Source organism: Netta rufina (assembly GCF_964035555.1).
Source record: "Netta rufina genome assembly, chromosome: 23".
In the NCBI taxonomy this organism is placed as follows: Eukaryota; Metazoa; Chordata; class Aves; order Anseriformes; family Anatidae; genus Netta; species Netta rufina.
Window position 1 is genome coordinate 7,030,869 of NC_140147.1, and position 16,399 is coordinate 7,047,267.

At 39.0% G+C, this 16,399-nt stretch overlaps 1 protein-coding gene across 7 annotated transcripts in view; it reads right to left on the bottom strand.

Moving 5' to 3' along the window:
• Positions 1-16,399, bottom strand: part of EYA3 (EYA transcriptional coactivator and phosphatase 3) — a 61,575-nt gene that overhangs the window by 28,861 nt on the left and 16,315 nt on the right. For 3 of the 7 annotated variants that reach the window (XM_084300750.1, XM_084300749.1, XM_084300746.1), the window contains exons 2-6: positions 10,817-10,911; positions 6,298-6,341; positions 3,545-3,627; positions 1,576-1,642; positions 647-789 (exon numbers count right to left, since the gene is read on the bottom strand). In XM_084300750.1, coding sequence (XP_084156876.1) covers positions 647-789; positions 1,576-1,642; positions 3,545-3,627; positions 6,298-6,341; positions 10,817-10,849 — 370 coding nt within the window. In that variant the 5' untranslated portion in view covers positions 10,850-10,911. Of the gene's footprint in view, positions 1-646; positions 790-1,575; positions 1,643-3,544; positions 3,628-6,297; positions 6,342-10,816; positions 10,912-13,485; positions 13,578-16,399 lie in introns of those variants that run through there. The other 4 variants (XM_084300751.1, XM_084300748.1, XM_084300747.1 and 1 more) reach the window with 3 other exon arrangements.

Below are 16,399 nucleotides of genomic sequence, written 5' to 3' on the forward strand. Positions count from 1 at the left end.
TGGTGAATAGCTCAAAACCTCTCCATCATGCTTTAGATGCTCAGTTACAACAGGACACTTATCCTCCTCCAATCATTTGCAAAAACTGCAATGGCTGATAGAGGGAGGGCGCAAGTATCAGAGCAACTTAAGCAAACTTATTTTTTGAGAAAACTCAAGAGACATTTTAGCATGAAATCTGCATTTGGTGAAACATGAGATAACAAAAAAAGTCTTATTCCTGGCCAGCAAAAAGGAAGGGAAAAATATCTTCAAGCAGAGATGATCTAGTACGAGGCTTTGCATGTTTTCACTGACCGGGAAACTGCACAAATGCAGCTATAACTGGAAAAAATGATGACCCCAAACTATGAAACATCTGGCAAGCTTCATGGATAGACTTTCAAATTACTGGCCAGGAAAACAACTTTGGGAAAATAGGATTTTATAATGTTAAGTCCCGTCTAGAGGTATCTCCCACTAAATCAGAGCTATTGCCACAAAACCTCTTTCTCACATTTCACTTAAATCCACAATTTAAGCCAGGCATGTGCTCTTCTATATGCTCTTCTCTCTAATACATCTAGTTAAACTTAACATTTGCTTTTTAATGAGACACAAAACAGTAACTACAGGCACTAAAAGTCTTTGAAAATTTACTTCTTACCGAAAGGAGGTAGTCCGTAGGTTTGGGTGGTCTGGGGGTAGATCGTGTAGGGCTGAGATTGCTGTAGTGCTTGGTACTGAGTCTGACCAGGGTAAGGGCTCATTGTTTCCGATACAGGTACAGAAAGGATATGTGCATATGGCCTTATTAAAAAGAAGGAAAACAAAACAACAACAAAAAAAAACACATTATTTACCTTATGCAGCTTTCAACCTCCAAGCCAGAAAACACCTTATTAAATTGCTTCAGAAAGAAGAAACAATTCACACTGACACACACTCTCAGTGTAACACCCACTCGTGTTTCCTAATCTGACAGGCTCTTGGTTTGCTTGTTTCTTCCAGTGAAACCAGAGGAAGCTCTCTCCTTCACAGCAACAGAACACTACTTCTTTCTTCTGGACTGGGAAGGCAAGGGGAGAGGGGAAGAAAGAACTCCCTTTTCCAATAGGCATAAGCAGTTAGTTTCAATCATCCTGCCTCCCAGCATCGATTTCTAAAGCTAATATTGTATAGCACTATGTATCAGAACTAATGGAAGAAAGACTATACAAAAGTAAGCATGGGGGATTTAGACCTACTATTCTGTGCTATGGGGAAAAACTATTAACATCCCCAAATGTGGTAAACAACCAGCAAAATCTCATACTTCCCTTATATTCATTTATGTCTGCCTATTCCTCAAATACTACAGGCAGTATTCAACAAGACTATTGTGTTGCTAATTACTTGAAGATGCTCCTTCATCCTTGTGAAGGTAAGACAGCGGCCACTGAAGCCAAAGGGTGACTTCTACTAGCTTCAGTGTCCACAGCAGTCTGTTGCCTAGCAGATATGAAAGCGCAAGTAAAGCATAACGGAAGTGCATAAAGATGCAAAATATTACTTCAGAAAGGAGTTACAACATTTTATAACAATTGTTCAACTTACTTTGTAGAATACATTTGTGAGGTATAATCATTTGATGACCTTGGGATATAATCTGTGCATGTCATAACTGGAAAAAAATAGTTTATATAATTACACAGGAGATTTCAAAACCCAACAATTAATGTCAATTAAGTATCACCATATGCAGTCCATTTTAACCAACACACAGTATTTAACAAAAGTTTTTTAGTTCCTTGGATATCTGTTTTAAAGTGAATTCTGAAAAAAAAAAAATGGAGCATTAAAACACAACAAAAATGTTCTTGCTGATTCAGAGCAGGTAAATGCTTGTCAGTACCACTTCTCCCTTTGTAAGTGTGCTTCCTCTTTACCACCTGGTGCCATCAGCTTTTGCAATTATCATTACAAAACCTCGATTTCAACTGCAGCCCCCATGCTTGCACATACCAAATGGCCTTCATGTGCACTAAGGTTAATGTTTCATTTCTGTACCCTGGAGCAGACACCTGAGCAGGTGGCGGTTTTGCTAAGCGTCTCTCTTCTCCCTCCCCAAGCCTGGGCAGTGCCCAGGCCTGGCATAGTACAGCTCATTTTCTGCTTACACAGGGGTTCGCAGGCTCATTTTCTCACATGAACTCGGTATGACTCCTACCAAAGAAGTAAGAGCAGAGAACATGCTTTCCTGCGTACTGCCTGTACCCACAGCATGGCTCCAACAACCTCTCTTTCTTTGGAAGAGCTGTTGCCAGCTTAACAAACTCAATCCCACAGACCATGGGCTGAGCACAGTGCACAAAGCTCAGAGTCCGAAAACGGATGACCTCAAAAGAAATTTGACAATTGCATGTAATGGAACGCTTCTGGTTTTTAACATTGTCTATGGTTCTAGAATACCTCTTATGAGACAGTTCTCAATGATAACACTGGGGTGGAAAAGGGTGCCATTAAAAATATTGAATTCAGATGAGCACACCCGATAAATACTCAGTTGTCCATCAAACTAGGGAAGTGAGGATGTGCAGGACCCCTTGCACAGTTTCTAGCACCATACAGCCCCTCTCTTGCACAACACCTCCACAGAGGACTATGGTGCAGTCATCTCCAAGCTAAACATAATTTTTGGCTGTAAGTCTGTAGAGTGCATGGGTTTATCAGTTCAGTTCTATAAACACCATACCCAAATTCTTAGCAAACACAGCTGTGCTGCTTATGGATCCATACAACTTCTAGAATTTCTAAATGCCTTTTCCAGATAGACAGCAGATTTTGCAGGCTAAAACTTCTGATAACTCCCAGAACTGCAACAGCACATTGATTAAAACAGCAAACATGCAATCAGTTAGCAATGAGAAGTTATACATTACATATTTTCAACTAAGTTGAACTGATTTACAGTTTCAGGTAACTACAGGCAGTCAGAAGTATTCTGCACAGAAATTTACTTCCATAACAGCCCCAGCCCTCTTTTTCTAAAGGGGAGGATAGATTCCACCTCTCCCTTACTATGCAATCTTTTTAATTTTCTGCCTCAGTTTCCCCTCCACTTACTTTAAGGAATTTCTGCAGACATTAGATAAAGTTCAGAGTCTAAGACTAAGTGTATAGTGTATTATTAGGAAAAAAAAAAAAACAAAAAAAACAGCTGTGTAGAGATAATGACTTATAAAACTAATATCTTTTATAATGGGCATTATTATTGATCAACACAACCCTTCTCTGAAGAAAAACAATACACGAGGCAGGTAAGACATAACAGTAACCAGCAGCAAGTTTGGGGACAGTAATACAGAGGTAGATAGCAAATGGTATCTGCACACTATCGGCCACACAAAGAGAGGCATTAGTGCTTTGTTAGCACCACAGGAAACCTTCACCTTACAACTGATAGTGAGGATAGGCAAAAGATTACAAGGAGGAGACAAAGCTAGTACTTGATGAAGCAAAATAGTAAGACCACTGAAAGAAATGAGGAAAGACACCAAGAACAGAAAAACTCTGAGATACTTACTCTCACTTGACATGGAAAGGTTTGAACCAAGGTTTGAAGATTCAGGTTTCTGATCGCTGACTTCTGTGTTGCTCACATGACTGCTAGGACAAATAAAGGCTAATCATTAGCATTATGAACCTTTGCATTAACATCCTTGGGCATCTTAACCCTGGGTTTCAGCCTTCCAAACTGAGAGAAACTGATTCTTAACAGAAACTAGCTCTGCACGCTTTGGTATTTCACACAGACATCCTAAGAGACAGATCTGCAACTCTGATTAGACATTAAACTGTCATCACCTTCAGCATGTTAACTCACCAACTGGTCTCTGGATACGAGGCTATATCTTCACTGACAGCTCACCAGACCTAGCAACTTGGTGCTGCTGCCCGCAGTGCTAAGTATGAACTTTCCTCCTGGCCACCTAATCCCTGCAGTTCAGGCACCCACCAGGCTCTTCCATGAGAGTTTAATTTGCTAAACCAGCACAAAAAATCATGGAGTTGTTTTTGCTTGGACAATAGACTAAAACTTGGTGCAGGGGGTGAGCTACAAGCAGGAACTCCTCCTCTCAGGAGCAATAGCCTATTATGTTGTCTCCCTCACCCTGTAAAACTGCAATCTGAAAACATCTGAATAAAACAGATGTCTCAAAACTTCGTGAAAAGCTGTGTTGCAGAACTAAAAATAATAAAATTAACAATAAAATGAAAAAACTAAAAAAGTAATTTCATTAAGAAATTAAATGTTCTTCATACTCTACATACAACACCAACACTTACGTGTAACTAAAATATCGCATTAAAAATTCAATATAATCTAGTAATTGGGCAAACATTTCTAAAGTATAAAACTGACACCCATCTCAAGGATGCTTAAACACTGGCCTTCAGGGCCAAACCCAGCCACAAGGCAACCTCCCTTGCAAGTGGGTGTCTGAGACAACAGGGCCACAACACACCACTCCCTGCAGCATCGGCTTAGCTCCTGTAGGCACAGGGGAGGAAGAAGCTGAGGAGAAAGCAATTAACCAGTAATGCCCATGGAGCTCCATCCAACCCAGGAATGCCACCTCCTGGCTGTGACAGCCCCTTGCTGCCCTGCTCCTTGTGACGGATGGGTTTGAGATAACCCCCTAAGGCTGGGAGGCAGTGCCAGGCAGGGAGTACAGCTCTCCTGGTAGAGCATGAGGGTATGGAAAGAGCTGAGTAGTGAGTGTTTGATTTCTCACACATGTAAGAATTCTTTCCTTCAGCTGGAGAGAAGGAATGAAGCTTGATCAAAATGCATTATCTGGCTTTTTCCCCAAAAAAACTTTATAAATGAGAATCCTTGATTTTTATTTTTTTTAACATTAGTAGCTGAACAGACTTCAATAACATATTTTGAGTTTTGCAAGAAAATAACACTTTTGTGAAGACTTGGGGCACGTGTCTACTATTATTATTGGGGAAAACAATCCTGTGATTCTGTGGCACAGATAGTCAAGTCAGTGGCTGCTAAATTGCATGCAGTTTGTAAACAGATTGAGAGCTATAGAGCTACTTCTTTAGATCACTTCCTACGGAAAATGTAATAGCAGATAAAATAAAATTTCTGGTTATACCATACTTGCCCATGTTTCCTCTTTTTCTCATTGCTACTCCACTACTCACATACCTGTGCTCGTGGGACACATTCATCCCAAGTGCTTTCATCAGAAACAACTTTTCAGTTCTCCCCAGCTCACAGAGAAATTGTCACTTGTACTACAACTGCCTTATACCACAGAGAGGTTCCCACAGACCAGCCTTACAAACAGAGCATGGTATATTCAAAGGGTTAAACTCTCTTATTCAGCTGGATGCCTAATGCTCCCAGGACAGACTATTCCCACTTACAGTCCTTCCCTTCCCCACTTGCAGAATTGAGTTAAAACAAATAAATTCAAAGTACTGACATAGCTGAAAATCACGCTGTTGTAGAGAAAGAGGCACTCCTAGGCTAGGCTCATCTCACCTGACACTGGCTGGAAATGGAGCTTGCAGCAATTAGCTCAAGTTTCTAACTTTTAGGCACACAATGAATTTCACACACTGTTTGCTCACTGTTTCCTGTCAAACTTTTTCCTTCAATATTCTTTTTTTAATAAGTATATAGCTACTAGTATAATTCCGGGCTTCCATATACTACACCCACTCCTACATGCATCGCACACACTCTCCTCACTCACATTGGAATGTCAAAGGATCCACAAAGAAATCTTTCTTCAGTTGTTGCTGTTACTCACAGGAACAGAATAAAACCAAGTATAGCCATTCTCTCTACATATAATAATTGTGATTAACTCCTGAACATGAGAAAACTTCTACTATGCAAAAATAGTGCAATACAACAGCTTTAAACAAAAGATGCTATCAGATTAAGAGCTTTTAATTTCTTAAAACAGTCATCCACATGGTTTTGCTGAGAAACGCAGCATAGATTTATTGAGTCTGTCAGAAGAAATGCATGTGCAGTGCACAACAGCCTCATCAGATTCTGTGAACAACACGATGCCTGATGATGCAATTAAAACTCTCTGTAGTTAGCTTTATAAAAGCTTAACACCAATCAGCATTATTTTTTTTTAATTGGGAACTTAATCTCAAAATTATAGCCAATACAAAACTGAGTTATATTTGCCCTCTGCAACAAATACAGTAATATGCAAGCTTCTAAATTGGAAGTTTATAATCATATAGAAGCACTAGTAATTGTTCCATGCTAAAATTAAATTCAAAATTGCGTACCTCAAGCTTTGTTCTCTAGATTCCTGCATCTTGGCTTTTTTCACCTGCAAAGACAGAAATGTTCGGAGACACAACTAAAAAGAGCTGTCCTTGACAGAATCCACATACACAGACTTCCATTAGCAGATCACAACTGGTTACTATAGAGTTCGCGTTAGTATCTAAATACAGAAAGCCTTGCATTGAACTCCAGAGCTAACCACTGTAACCATGGATTCTTCATCTCAAAACAATCTTTTTCTAAATTAGAAAAGAAGTTCTGCAACTGAATGTATTAGCAAATTGCCATGTTCCTTAAATAAATAACAGGAGAGGATATATACAGCTACTTAAGTCTGATAAGGACTATTATATAGAAATTAGATAAAAGAGCCATAATTTTTTTTTTTTTTTAAATCTTATTCTGCATAATTTGGTACAGCTGCCAAAGGCTACTGTTCCTTGCTCTTTCTTTAAGTAATGTATAAAGATAGGAACTTAAATATTTTTCCTGTTCATATCAGTAATAACTTAAGAGCTCTGATTTTCATTTCTGAATAAAAACAATATAGTTGAATCCAGTTCCCACAGAGTGTATTATACACCCGGAAGTACTGCCTTGAGCACAAGTTTGGTTTCTTGCATGCAAGCTACAAATACTATTTTGAAATTCTGGGTGGGATGAAAGGGTTAGTTTTTTTTAACCTGTAGCTCTTTGAGCAAGGTGTTCCCCTATCTCCTCCCTCTAACAGAAAGTTTTGCAGCCTTCCAAACCCCTGGAACACTTTTAGATGCCAACTATCCTGTTTCTGTACCGAAGCTGCACTCCGTTCATCCCAGTTCCTGCAGGGCACTTAGGATGCAGCAATTTTTAGCATCTCTCTTCTGCAAACAGGGTCTGGGAAGGCATGTGGTGCAAATAATGCACCAAAACAGCTACAAGCATTACAAACCACTAAGTTGAGTACAATGGTCAAAGAAAGACTGCTGCCACATACAGAAGTTGCTAGCAGAAAGGCCTCACTAAGTTACTCCAGTGTTTCTCCCTGCGGAAGTATCAATAAAAAAACAGGAACATGCAATTTCAGCATGAGATGCCAAAACGTGTTCAAGACGCTATTTATTTATTTATTTAACTGAATTAATAAAATGCTGGTGAATTCCTGATGGGAAGTGGGAAACAGTAGGCAGAGGTACAAAAGGATTCAAGGCAGCAGCAAGGGGAAATGAGTAAGAAAAAAGTTAGGAAGTAAAGCTGGCAGGAGTCTTCTCTCAGTCTTTCATCTCCTCATGTCTTAGAGTGGGAGGCAGAGAGAGAAATCAGCTGGCCAAAAGTGGGGCTTTGCAAGTACACGTTAATTTTACTGAAATTATCAAGTCCAGAATGGAACAACTGTTCCTGTAACACCTCTTCACAGTCAGGACCCCAACTCAAAGTACTGCTCTGCCTGTTTCTGTCCCAGGACTTAACTTCCATCTTCCATTGTGCCACAAGGCTACTTAGCGTGCCTTATCTTCCTCTGAAGGGAGATCTTCTATCCTCTGCCAGAAGCCTGCTTTCTTTGTTGCACTCAAAACAATATTTGAATGAGTTTTGCTTTAAGTCAATAGCTAATTTCATTAAAATATCAATAAGTATCTGTAGAGAGTTTCACACTCCCTTTTTAAATGCCTCTAGAATGGGATAGCTAGTGCCAGCATGCAGAATAAGTCAGCAAGACAGCAATTTGATTTTCACATCCCTGTCTTAACTAGCTAGCCTTGGACTGGCCTCATCATCTGCAGGCTTTTACGAGCAAATCTCCCAAATGTCTAACCGCTAAGTGATAGTATTTACAAAATCTTGAAACTTTGGTGGGATGCAAAAACCATTTCCTGCCCATCACTAATCCTTGCAATTTACATTACAAATTTAAGTGTGAGGGAACGGTTTTAAACATAGTCTTTCACGGACTTGGAAAACATTTTCTCATTCTCCTGACACATGTTGTAAAACATTTAATGCAGGAACAGCACCTAGAAACAACAACTTATGGATGATGTCAGGGCACAACAGGAGAGCTCTGTCACGATGCACTATCCTCCCAACTGAGCCCTGCAAGACCAAACTCTAACCTCGAGCCTTATATGGGGCCCCTATTTATCCTCTCCTGTATAAACCTTAAAAAAGCCTGCTGAAAGTTCTGCCAGAACCTCAACACGCATACTTCCCTGACATTTCCTGACAAACTTCTCTTTTTTTTTTGTGTGTCCCCTCTCAAGTGAAGAATCGCATTTTGAAAATTTTTCATGCAGGAGAAGGCAGTTCACTGCTTTTAAAAACAAGAAAGGGAAAAGAAAGGAGGGAAAAGGAAATCAAAAAGATATGGTCCACCTCAGTGATCCAAATTTCATCTTCAGCAACTTCAGTTTCACTGAGCTGTTTTGGTGCACTAGAATGAATGACATGTCTAGTAAGGTGCATCTTTGCTCCCACCTCAATCTTCCCATTCCATTGTCAGTTTGGAGGTTATGTTGATCAAAAAAAAAATAAAAATACTTCTACCCAAATTACTCTTGGTGCTGGAAGACTCTGGTTCTGCCACAGATCGAACAGCTGTAAAGCACAGTTGTACTTTTAGAGTCAGAACTGAAGTGGAAACAAAATTTTCCTCATGCTGTCAAAATAACAGTTGCTGTACAATAGAATCCAATTCCCAGACTGATACTCAGACTAATTTTTAAGCCAGAATGGAAACACGAACCCCTCCCCACTTACAACTAACCAACAAACAAGATGACTTCTTGAAGCAAACACCGCCAAAGCAATTTAAGTCCATGGCAATGCCATTGTGAGCAGAGTCAGGAATGTGTACACTTGTTAAGGCTGCAGAATTTTAACTGCCATCCCTCTGGCAATTTCAATTAAGAAAAATCTTTAGCCTAAACACATAGCCACCCTTTTTCCTCTATTCTTTTAGCAACACTGAGTCTTCCTGGATCCCTTTTCAACTGTGTGCTGTCCATGTCACTGGCTCTGGTTTGCAATTGCTGTCCAATATGAGAAGTCATCCCAAACCTTGAGCAACTCAGTGGATGTCTGCAGTAACACAAGTTCACAATCCCTTTTTAAAAGATTTTTATAATTTTCTGACATTTGGGATTAAATTAAAGTATTATAATATCAACTGCATGCATTCATAATGCATTCACTAGAGATTACAATAGAAATATTACTTCTTTTAGCACATTTAGCACTTATTACTTAATAGCACTATTATTTTTTGTCATCAGAAAGGTGGGTGGGTCACTTTTGACCATTTTTCCCCAAATTTCCCTTTGCTCTCTTGCTTTGCACGTCTGTTTTTCTAGCACTGAGTTGCACACACAAAATATTCCATTTTAGTTCAGCCCTGAAAAAGGAAGAAATATTTGAAAAACAGACACGATCTTACCTGTTTAACATCCACGGCAGCAGTATGTGGGGTAAGTCTAACATTTGATTACCAACTACATACTGTGTACATTTGGACCAATTTTTTTAATTTTTTTTTATTTTTTTAACCACCGGTCCATACCAACATAAGTAAATGATCTGATTTTGGCTTTTCTTTTTCTTTGCTTCTTTTGAGGGGTAGGAAGGGGGAAGTAAAATACATTAAACTCAAAGTCTGGTGACTTCTATATAGGCTCCTTTCTGGATTCAGTTATCAACAGTTTGCAATAAACATTATTCTTAGAATAAACATACTAATCCTCTTGCCATAATTAAGAAAAGCAAAATCATGTGAGAAAGAAAACAAGTTTGTACAATATAAAATCTGCGCTACTAGGCAGAAAGGATATTAAGTTGGCTTTTTTATTAGTAAAATTAACTTGTTTAAAGAATGATTTCACTAAAAAAACACAATACTCTTTCCTTCCTCCTGTAAGAATATGCCACTATATTCAAAATATCATCTCATTCAACAGTTGTGATCAATATAGTCTCAAATTCTGTCTCAGAATGACTGACTGGCATAAGGTATATAAATGAAATTATTAAGAAAATTTTCAGCAGACAATTACATAAGAATCTGTTTATAGATAATGCTCTCGTGTACCAAAACCAAGCTGCATTCAGTCTCTTATGCCCTAAGGAATAAAGTTCTATGAAGACAATTTTGATTGTATAAGGATGTAATTAACAGATATTCCTTTTTCTCTATACACATTTAATTCAGTTTTAAATCCAACAAATATCTGGAGTTCAAAGTTTTTAAACTAGAAAAAAAAAAACTTTAAATGGTCTGATTTTCTGAGCAAAGCAATTGTAGACATATTCTTACATAGAAAGATTACAGAATTCAGGCATGCAAAACTATTCCTTTTTTTACTGTTGTGTGTGTAGTAAATTACATGTATAACAAGTTTTATTAACAGTAAAATGATTTTTCACCTCTAGATAAATACAGTAAATATAAGGTTTATTGTCTATTATTAATTGAAATAACTATACTGAATTTATGAGATCGCTTATTAGTTTTACAGGTTCGTTTTTAGTATTTTTAAATGTACTTACTGGTTGTTCGGGTAAATCTTGTGGCTCTTCCATGGGTATTATTATTTTAATGCTTAAATGATTCAAATCGTGTGTTCCTCAGCAGTCTTCAAAGTCTGTCAAAAAAGGTGTTCATAGCTTTATGTACTTTTGGGGGTCTTATCATTTAGGCTATCAGAGAACATTAATTGTTATATATTCCACCCACAAGCTTTCTAAACTCATGTTGCCATCTCCCATGTAAGAGACAAAATTCATATATGGAAAGATTTCATAAACAAGGGATTTAGCTTTAAGCTTCAAGATCCAAACAGACATTCTTAATCACGTGGCACATTTCTACAACACTCACTTGTACCATAGTGACTACAGAAGCTAATGTATCAATCAGACATACACCATGATTTTAAAGACACTTTAAATGATCAAGTCTGGTCTACTAGGTCAGTAAACAGAGTGATTCAATCTAACCTGTTTTAATTTAGAACATTTATATAACAAACACACAAAAAAAAATCAGGACAAGACCGTACACCTAAATGTATTTACATGCAGTACTGTCTATTGCCAAATTCACAATGGAAGTTTATTATTTCAATTGCATCCTTCAAGAAGAGGAGTTTGATTAATATTTGCTTCCAAAATATAACATTTATTTTAGATAGTAACCCAGTAGTATTTAGCATAGAGTTCTTATATACTATACCGAACAGCTGTTGTACCTCAGGTTTTAAAACCGTGAAAAGGAAATGTTGTGAGTTATTGTCACAACCTTATTAACTTTTGCAACTTGCTGAACAAAAGATAAAGATGTGTCCTCTACGGCTTTCTCCTCTACCTGACTACTACCCATAAACGATGTTTTCCTATTTATTCCATTGCTCTTCTTTGACCCCCTCTTCTCAGAGCCAATTTATTAAACACAAACTCTAACCTCTTCAGACAAGCTCTATCTCAGTCATACCAAAAGCAAGGAGACGTTTCTGCTCCCACCTCGGCAGAGTTTTCCCTTACATATGGAAACATGTCTGTTATTGCACACAGAGCAAAATCCTAAATGGATTACGGCAATTAGAAAAAATACTGAAATACACTTAGTGGTTTGGAAGAAACAAAACACAGCAACAATACATGTACCTACTCTGCAGAGTTAACAATCTACTCCTGCCTCCCAGCCATGAAACTTCGCTTTAAATCTTGGTGGAAATGCAAAAGGCTATTTACTCAGCTCTGCTTTCTCATTCCTTTCCTTTTTCACATCCTGTCTAGAGCTTTCAAGCACCTTCACAGTATAAAGTCCTGCCCTTGAAAACAGACTGCACAAGTTAACAGAAACAATTTTCCAGTGTCCCCAAAACAACTGCTACTTCCCTCTCCTGACCCCTGCCAGACCTACCTGAACTCTTAGCTTATACATCTAGTCCACTCTCAGACCTGGGCGGCTGCTGTGAAGCACTCCACTCCAACCATGTGGAGGCTTTGGAGGCTGGAATAACTTCATATTATCCATGAAAACACGTATGATTTATTTTCCCTTAATAGAGGAAAGGTAAAGGTCTTAAACGCCAGGGTAGAATTTCATTGAAGATTTGAGTATTTTCCAAGGTTGCCTCCATAATCAAAGGCTACTTATTCTTACCTTTACTGCCTTAACTGTAAAACAGCTGAAGTTACAGTAAGACGTTTCAATAGCTCAGTTTCTTCTCCAATGAGTCTACATACATACAAGAAAGTGTGCAAATTACCATTGTCACCATTACCATTTTCCCCTACCAGTTTTGTTATTATTTTAAATATAAAATCTTATTTCCTTTTTATTATAATAGGAATAATACAGGAAAATCAAGACAGAAGAAAAACAGTGGCGTTCAAAGATTAGGAATAGCAGAGTGGAATACAATTGCCAACTGAAACGATGTTTGATTTTGATATCAACAAGCCCGGTCCTGTCCCTTGTCCTTTGGTTTTGTTATTTGACACCATTTCATTGTGTAATTACTTAAAAAATTCCCAAACTAAACTCTTCAGTATGAAAAAAGATTTCAAATCAAGCTTTGAACCATACAGCAGTAGCCTCCCATTTCACATTTCGTTTTAAAGCTGTGAGCAGTGCTTTCATTTTGGTTTTGAGAGGTCACTAAGTAATAAGACAAAAAGATTCCAAGAGTTCACATTGGAACATAGAACTGCATCATGGAAAGGCTTGGGTTGGAAGGGACCTTAAAGATCTTCTGACTCCAACCCCCCTGCCATAGGCAGGGAATGTGTTAGATACACTATTCAACAAAACTCTTTCCAAAAGACATGGGTGCCTTGTAGCACCTGGAAGCAAAAGAACAAAGCAAGGTAGATGAGCAGTAACTTCTTGTTTAGATGAGAAGGGAAAACTTGACCTCTAGTGGCTTCACGTTGCCTTCTAGAGAATAATCCATCCCTTCAGAAACTGCAGGTTGGGCAGAAGGCCTCTTGGAAAGATCTAGTGTTCATAGCTGTTTTTACAGAGAAGCAGGCTGAACAACTAGAAGAAACAGCATGCATTCCTGGGTAACAAGGATGTGATTAGCCACTAAACCTGCACTAGCTGGAAGTGATAAGAGTCTTTCTCTAGCAAATGCTTCCTACACCACAAACAATTTAAGCTGACAAAACTGGAACTGCTGCTGAAGGAAGGGTTCCTGCTTCTCCCTTACCTCCAGCAACCCACTCTGGCTCGCCTGATATCCCTTCCTTTGTCTGGCAAAGCATTTGTGTGGCTGAGCAGCAGTCTGCATCTGATCTTGTTCTAGGGAAAAAAACAAACAAACAGGAAAGAGCCACCCAAACACAGCACTTCTGCTTGATACTTCAAGTGGGACCAGCTCCAATTTTACACAGTCCCATGCTTAGAAGATCCACAAGGGAGGAAAAGGTGCTAGAGCATGCAAGCAGTAGAGGAAAATGCCCTTTTTCATTAATAGCCACTGTAACATCATGGTTTCATTTACTGTTTCACTTATGTTTCACTTTGGAAAAACTAGGGACACTAAGTCACTGCGATATACCTATGGCTCAGCAGCCTTTCCATCTGCATCATCTGCCCACCTGCCAACTTCCGCAGAACATCTTCACGACCTCTCAGGCTGGCCACAGCCGCGAGGCAGACCAGGAGCTCACCCTGCTGCTGCTGGCACCCACAGGCGCAGGGCTGTGCAGGGAGCTGCCTTGCTCGCTGCTCCTGAGTGCGGCTGCCAGCAGTTTCAGCGCAGACACCCCGGGAAAGAGGATTCAGGGAGCAGCTGTTCTGGCTACATTGGCTTCGCTGGCAGCACCCTCCAGCAGGGCTAATCCCCCCACTTGGGGCAGCACGCTGCCCTCTGGCCACCCCAAGCAGCTCTGGGCACTACAGGCTGCCTCCAAGCCGGGGTCAGCGCCAACAGCACAGCGCAGGGCTTAGGTTTCCAAAAACAAACCCAGCACCTTGCACCTGCTCAGTGTGAACTACCTTGGGCTATTACCTTACCCGGCAAACAGCTCTCCCTGAACGAAGTTGATTTTTAAAATCTGAAGACAGACAAATGATTTTTTTTTTTCAGCATCTCAAATCTCATATTTTTAACTTACATAAAACTCGAGGCATCTGTGCTTTAGGTAAGTTCACCACACAGTTTCTAATTCTTTTAAACCATAAGCAACTACAACGGAAGAGATACCAAAACAGATCTTCGGTATCTTTAATTCCACAGAAAGTCCAAATCGTTGCAGTGACACCCATGACCATAGGTGACAGATCACTCTGCAGAGGAACAGGGGCTGCCACCAGTTCTGCTCCCCCTTCCCATGCAAAACCACAACTTCCCACAGGTGGTTCCACTACTGCTTGCTAACATCTGAAAACAAGAAATCAGTGATTAACAGCTTTGGGAACAGCTGGGTATGGTCACTTTTTCTGTTTACATCTGTATTTTCTTTCTTATTTTATTGCTTGTGAGGGGAGGTCTGAGAAGTTGCTTCTGATGTCAGAATACTTCCACGGGCCACTAGGCTTATGAATGAAAAAGCCTCTACAAAAGATAACCGAGTGTGCTGCGAAGCATCATGTAGCTTAGTGAGATGAAAAATATTCAGAACAATGAAAGAGTCAGGACTTATACTCTGGAAAACTGGCAAGATGTTTTTTTTTCCCCTACAGGGTATGGTTTTCATTATTTATCCGATGAAATTTTTTTGTAATATCTGACTTAAACAATATTTTTAAATTTATTTGAGACTTGCTGAATAGTGATCCTAGTTTAATTCCAACTTGCCCAGAACACCAACAATGTAAAATATCCTGGATAGGTGTTTTGCACGTCATTTTATCTTGCTCACTCAATTTATTGAAACATACTATATAAACTTCAAAACAAGTCATTAAAGCATAGATATGGAAAAGAGAATTACACAGATTAGTTGTCTGTCTTCTGTTCTGTACAGTATCACTATGCTACTAATTCCCTATTAAGAGCCCTGGCAAGCTATGTACAGTTTCTTGCACTAAAACTTGGTTTTAAAAGTCCCCAAATGCAAAGTCTAGCTTGATTATTTTTTTTAGAACTAGAAATTATAGATATAATTTGCAAAAGCTACCTGCTACTAGCATCAGGCTAGACTGCTAGTCCTTTTCATTCTGTTCTTTTCAAGCTCATCTGATTTGGCTTTCAATATAAAATTTCGGCTGAGGAACAGTTCTCTCAAGCTGCAAATAATTAAAATCAAGGATACTGTGATAAAACCAACAAGCTGTAATTATAGCGATTAGAAATAAAGCTGCTTGAATATGGTTTTATATTACTTTAAAATAGCCACTATTTCCCTTAGGGAAAAAAAATAAAAAATAGTTGGTCTAATGAAATTAAAGCTATTAAATAGAAAGTTGAAATGAAATGTTTTGTATATTTATGCATAATAATGTGATCTGTGCAGTTACTTCCATTCCTTATTTACTCAAGGGCCAGCAGCTTATCACGGAGAGCAATGGATATAAGAATTAAGCAAAAGCGGAGTCTAAGCTTCTTCTATTTTCCAGTGGAGCATTTCGTGGCAATCTGTCCCATTCTGCCACACTATGCACACACAGGATCACAGAGTTCAGCCAAAGTGATTTAAACTCTCACCCAACCAGAGCAGGATTTCTCCTGGCTATACGCTTTTACTTTGTGCTACTCTGGGCATCATCCCACTTTGGTCAGAGGAGCAGAACCTAGCACAGTGGGATGTGGTGAATACCTCCCCCCCGACATTTTTTTATTTTTAAGTTTTATTAAGTACAAAAGGAAGTAAAAGAGAGAAGAGACATATTAACATTACTATACACTGCACAGCTACCAAGTGCTTTTTATTCTGCAAGTTCATCACCTAAGTTTTAATCTTGAGACAAAATAGGCTAGCCACCAGCTCCCACACAGGGCACGAGCTGTTGTTTGGGTAGAACTTTCTTGTTCGATGGGAAGCTCTTTAAGCTGCTGTGAGGAATTGAACAATTTTGAGTACTACGCTTCACTTTTCCTTCCTTCAGGCAAAAAGAAGATAATGCTTTAACAATGTTGTACCATTACAACGATGCAAACAAACTGAATGAGTAAACAG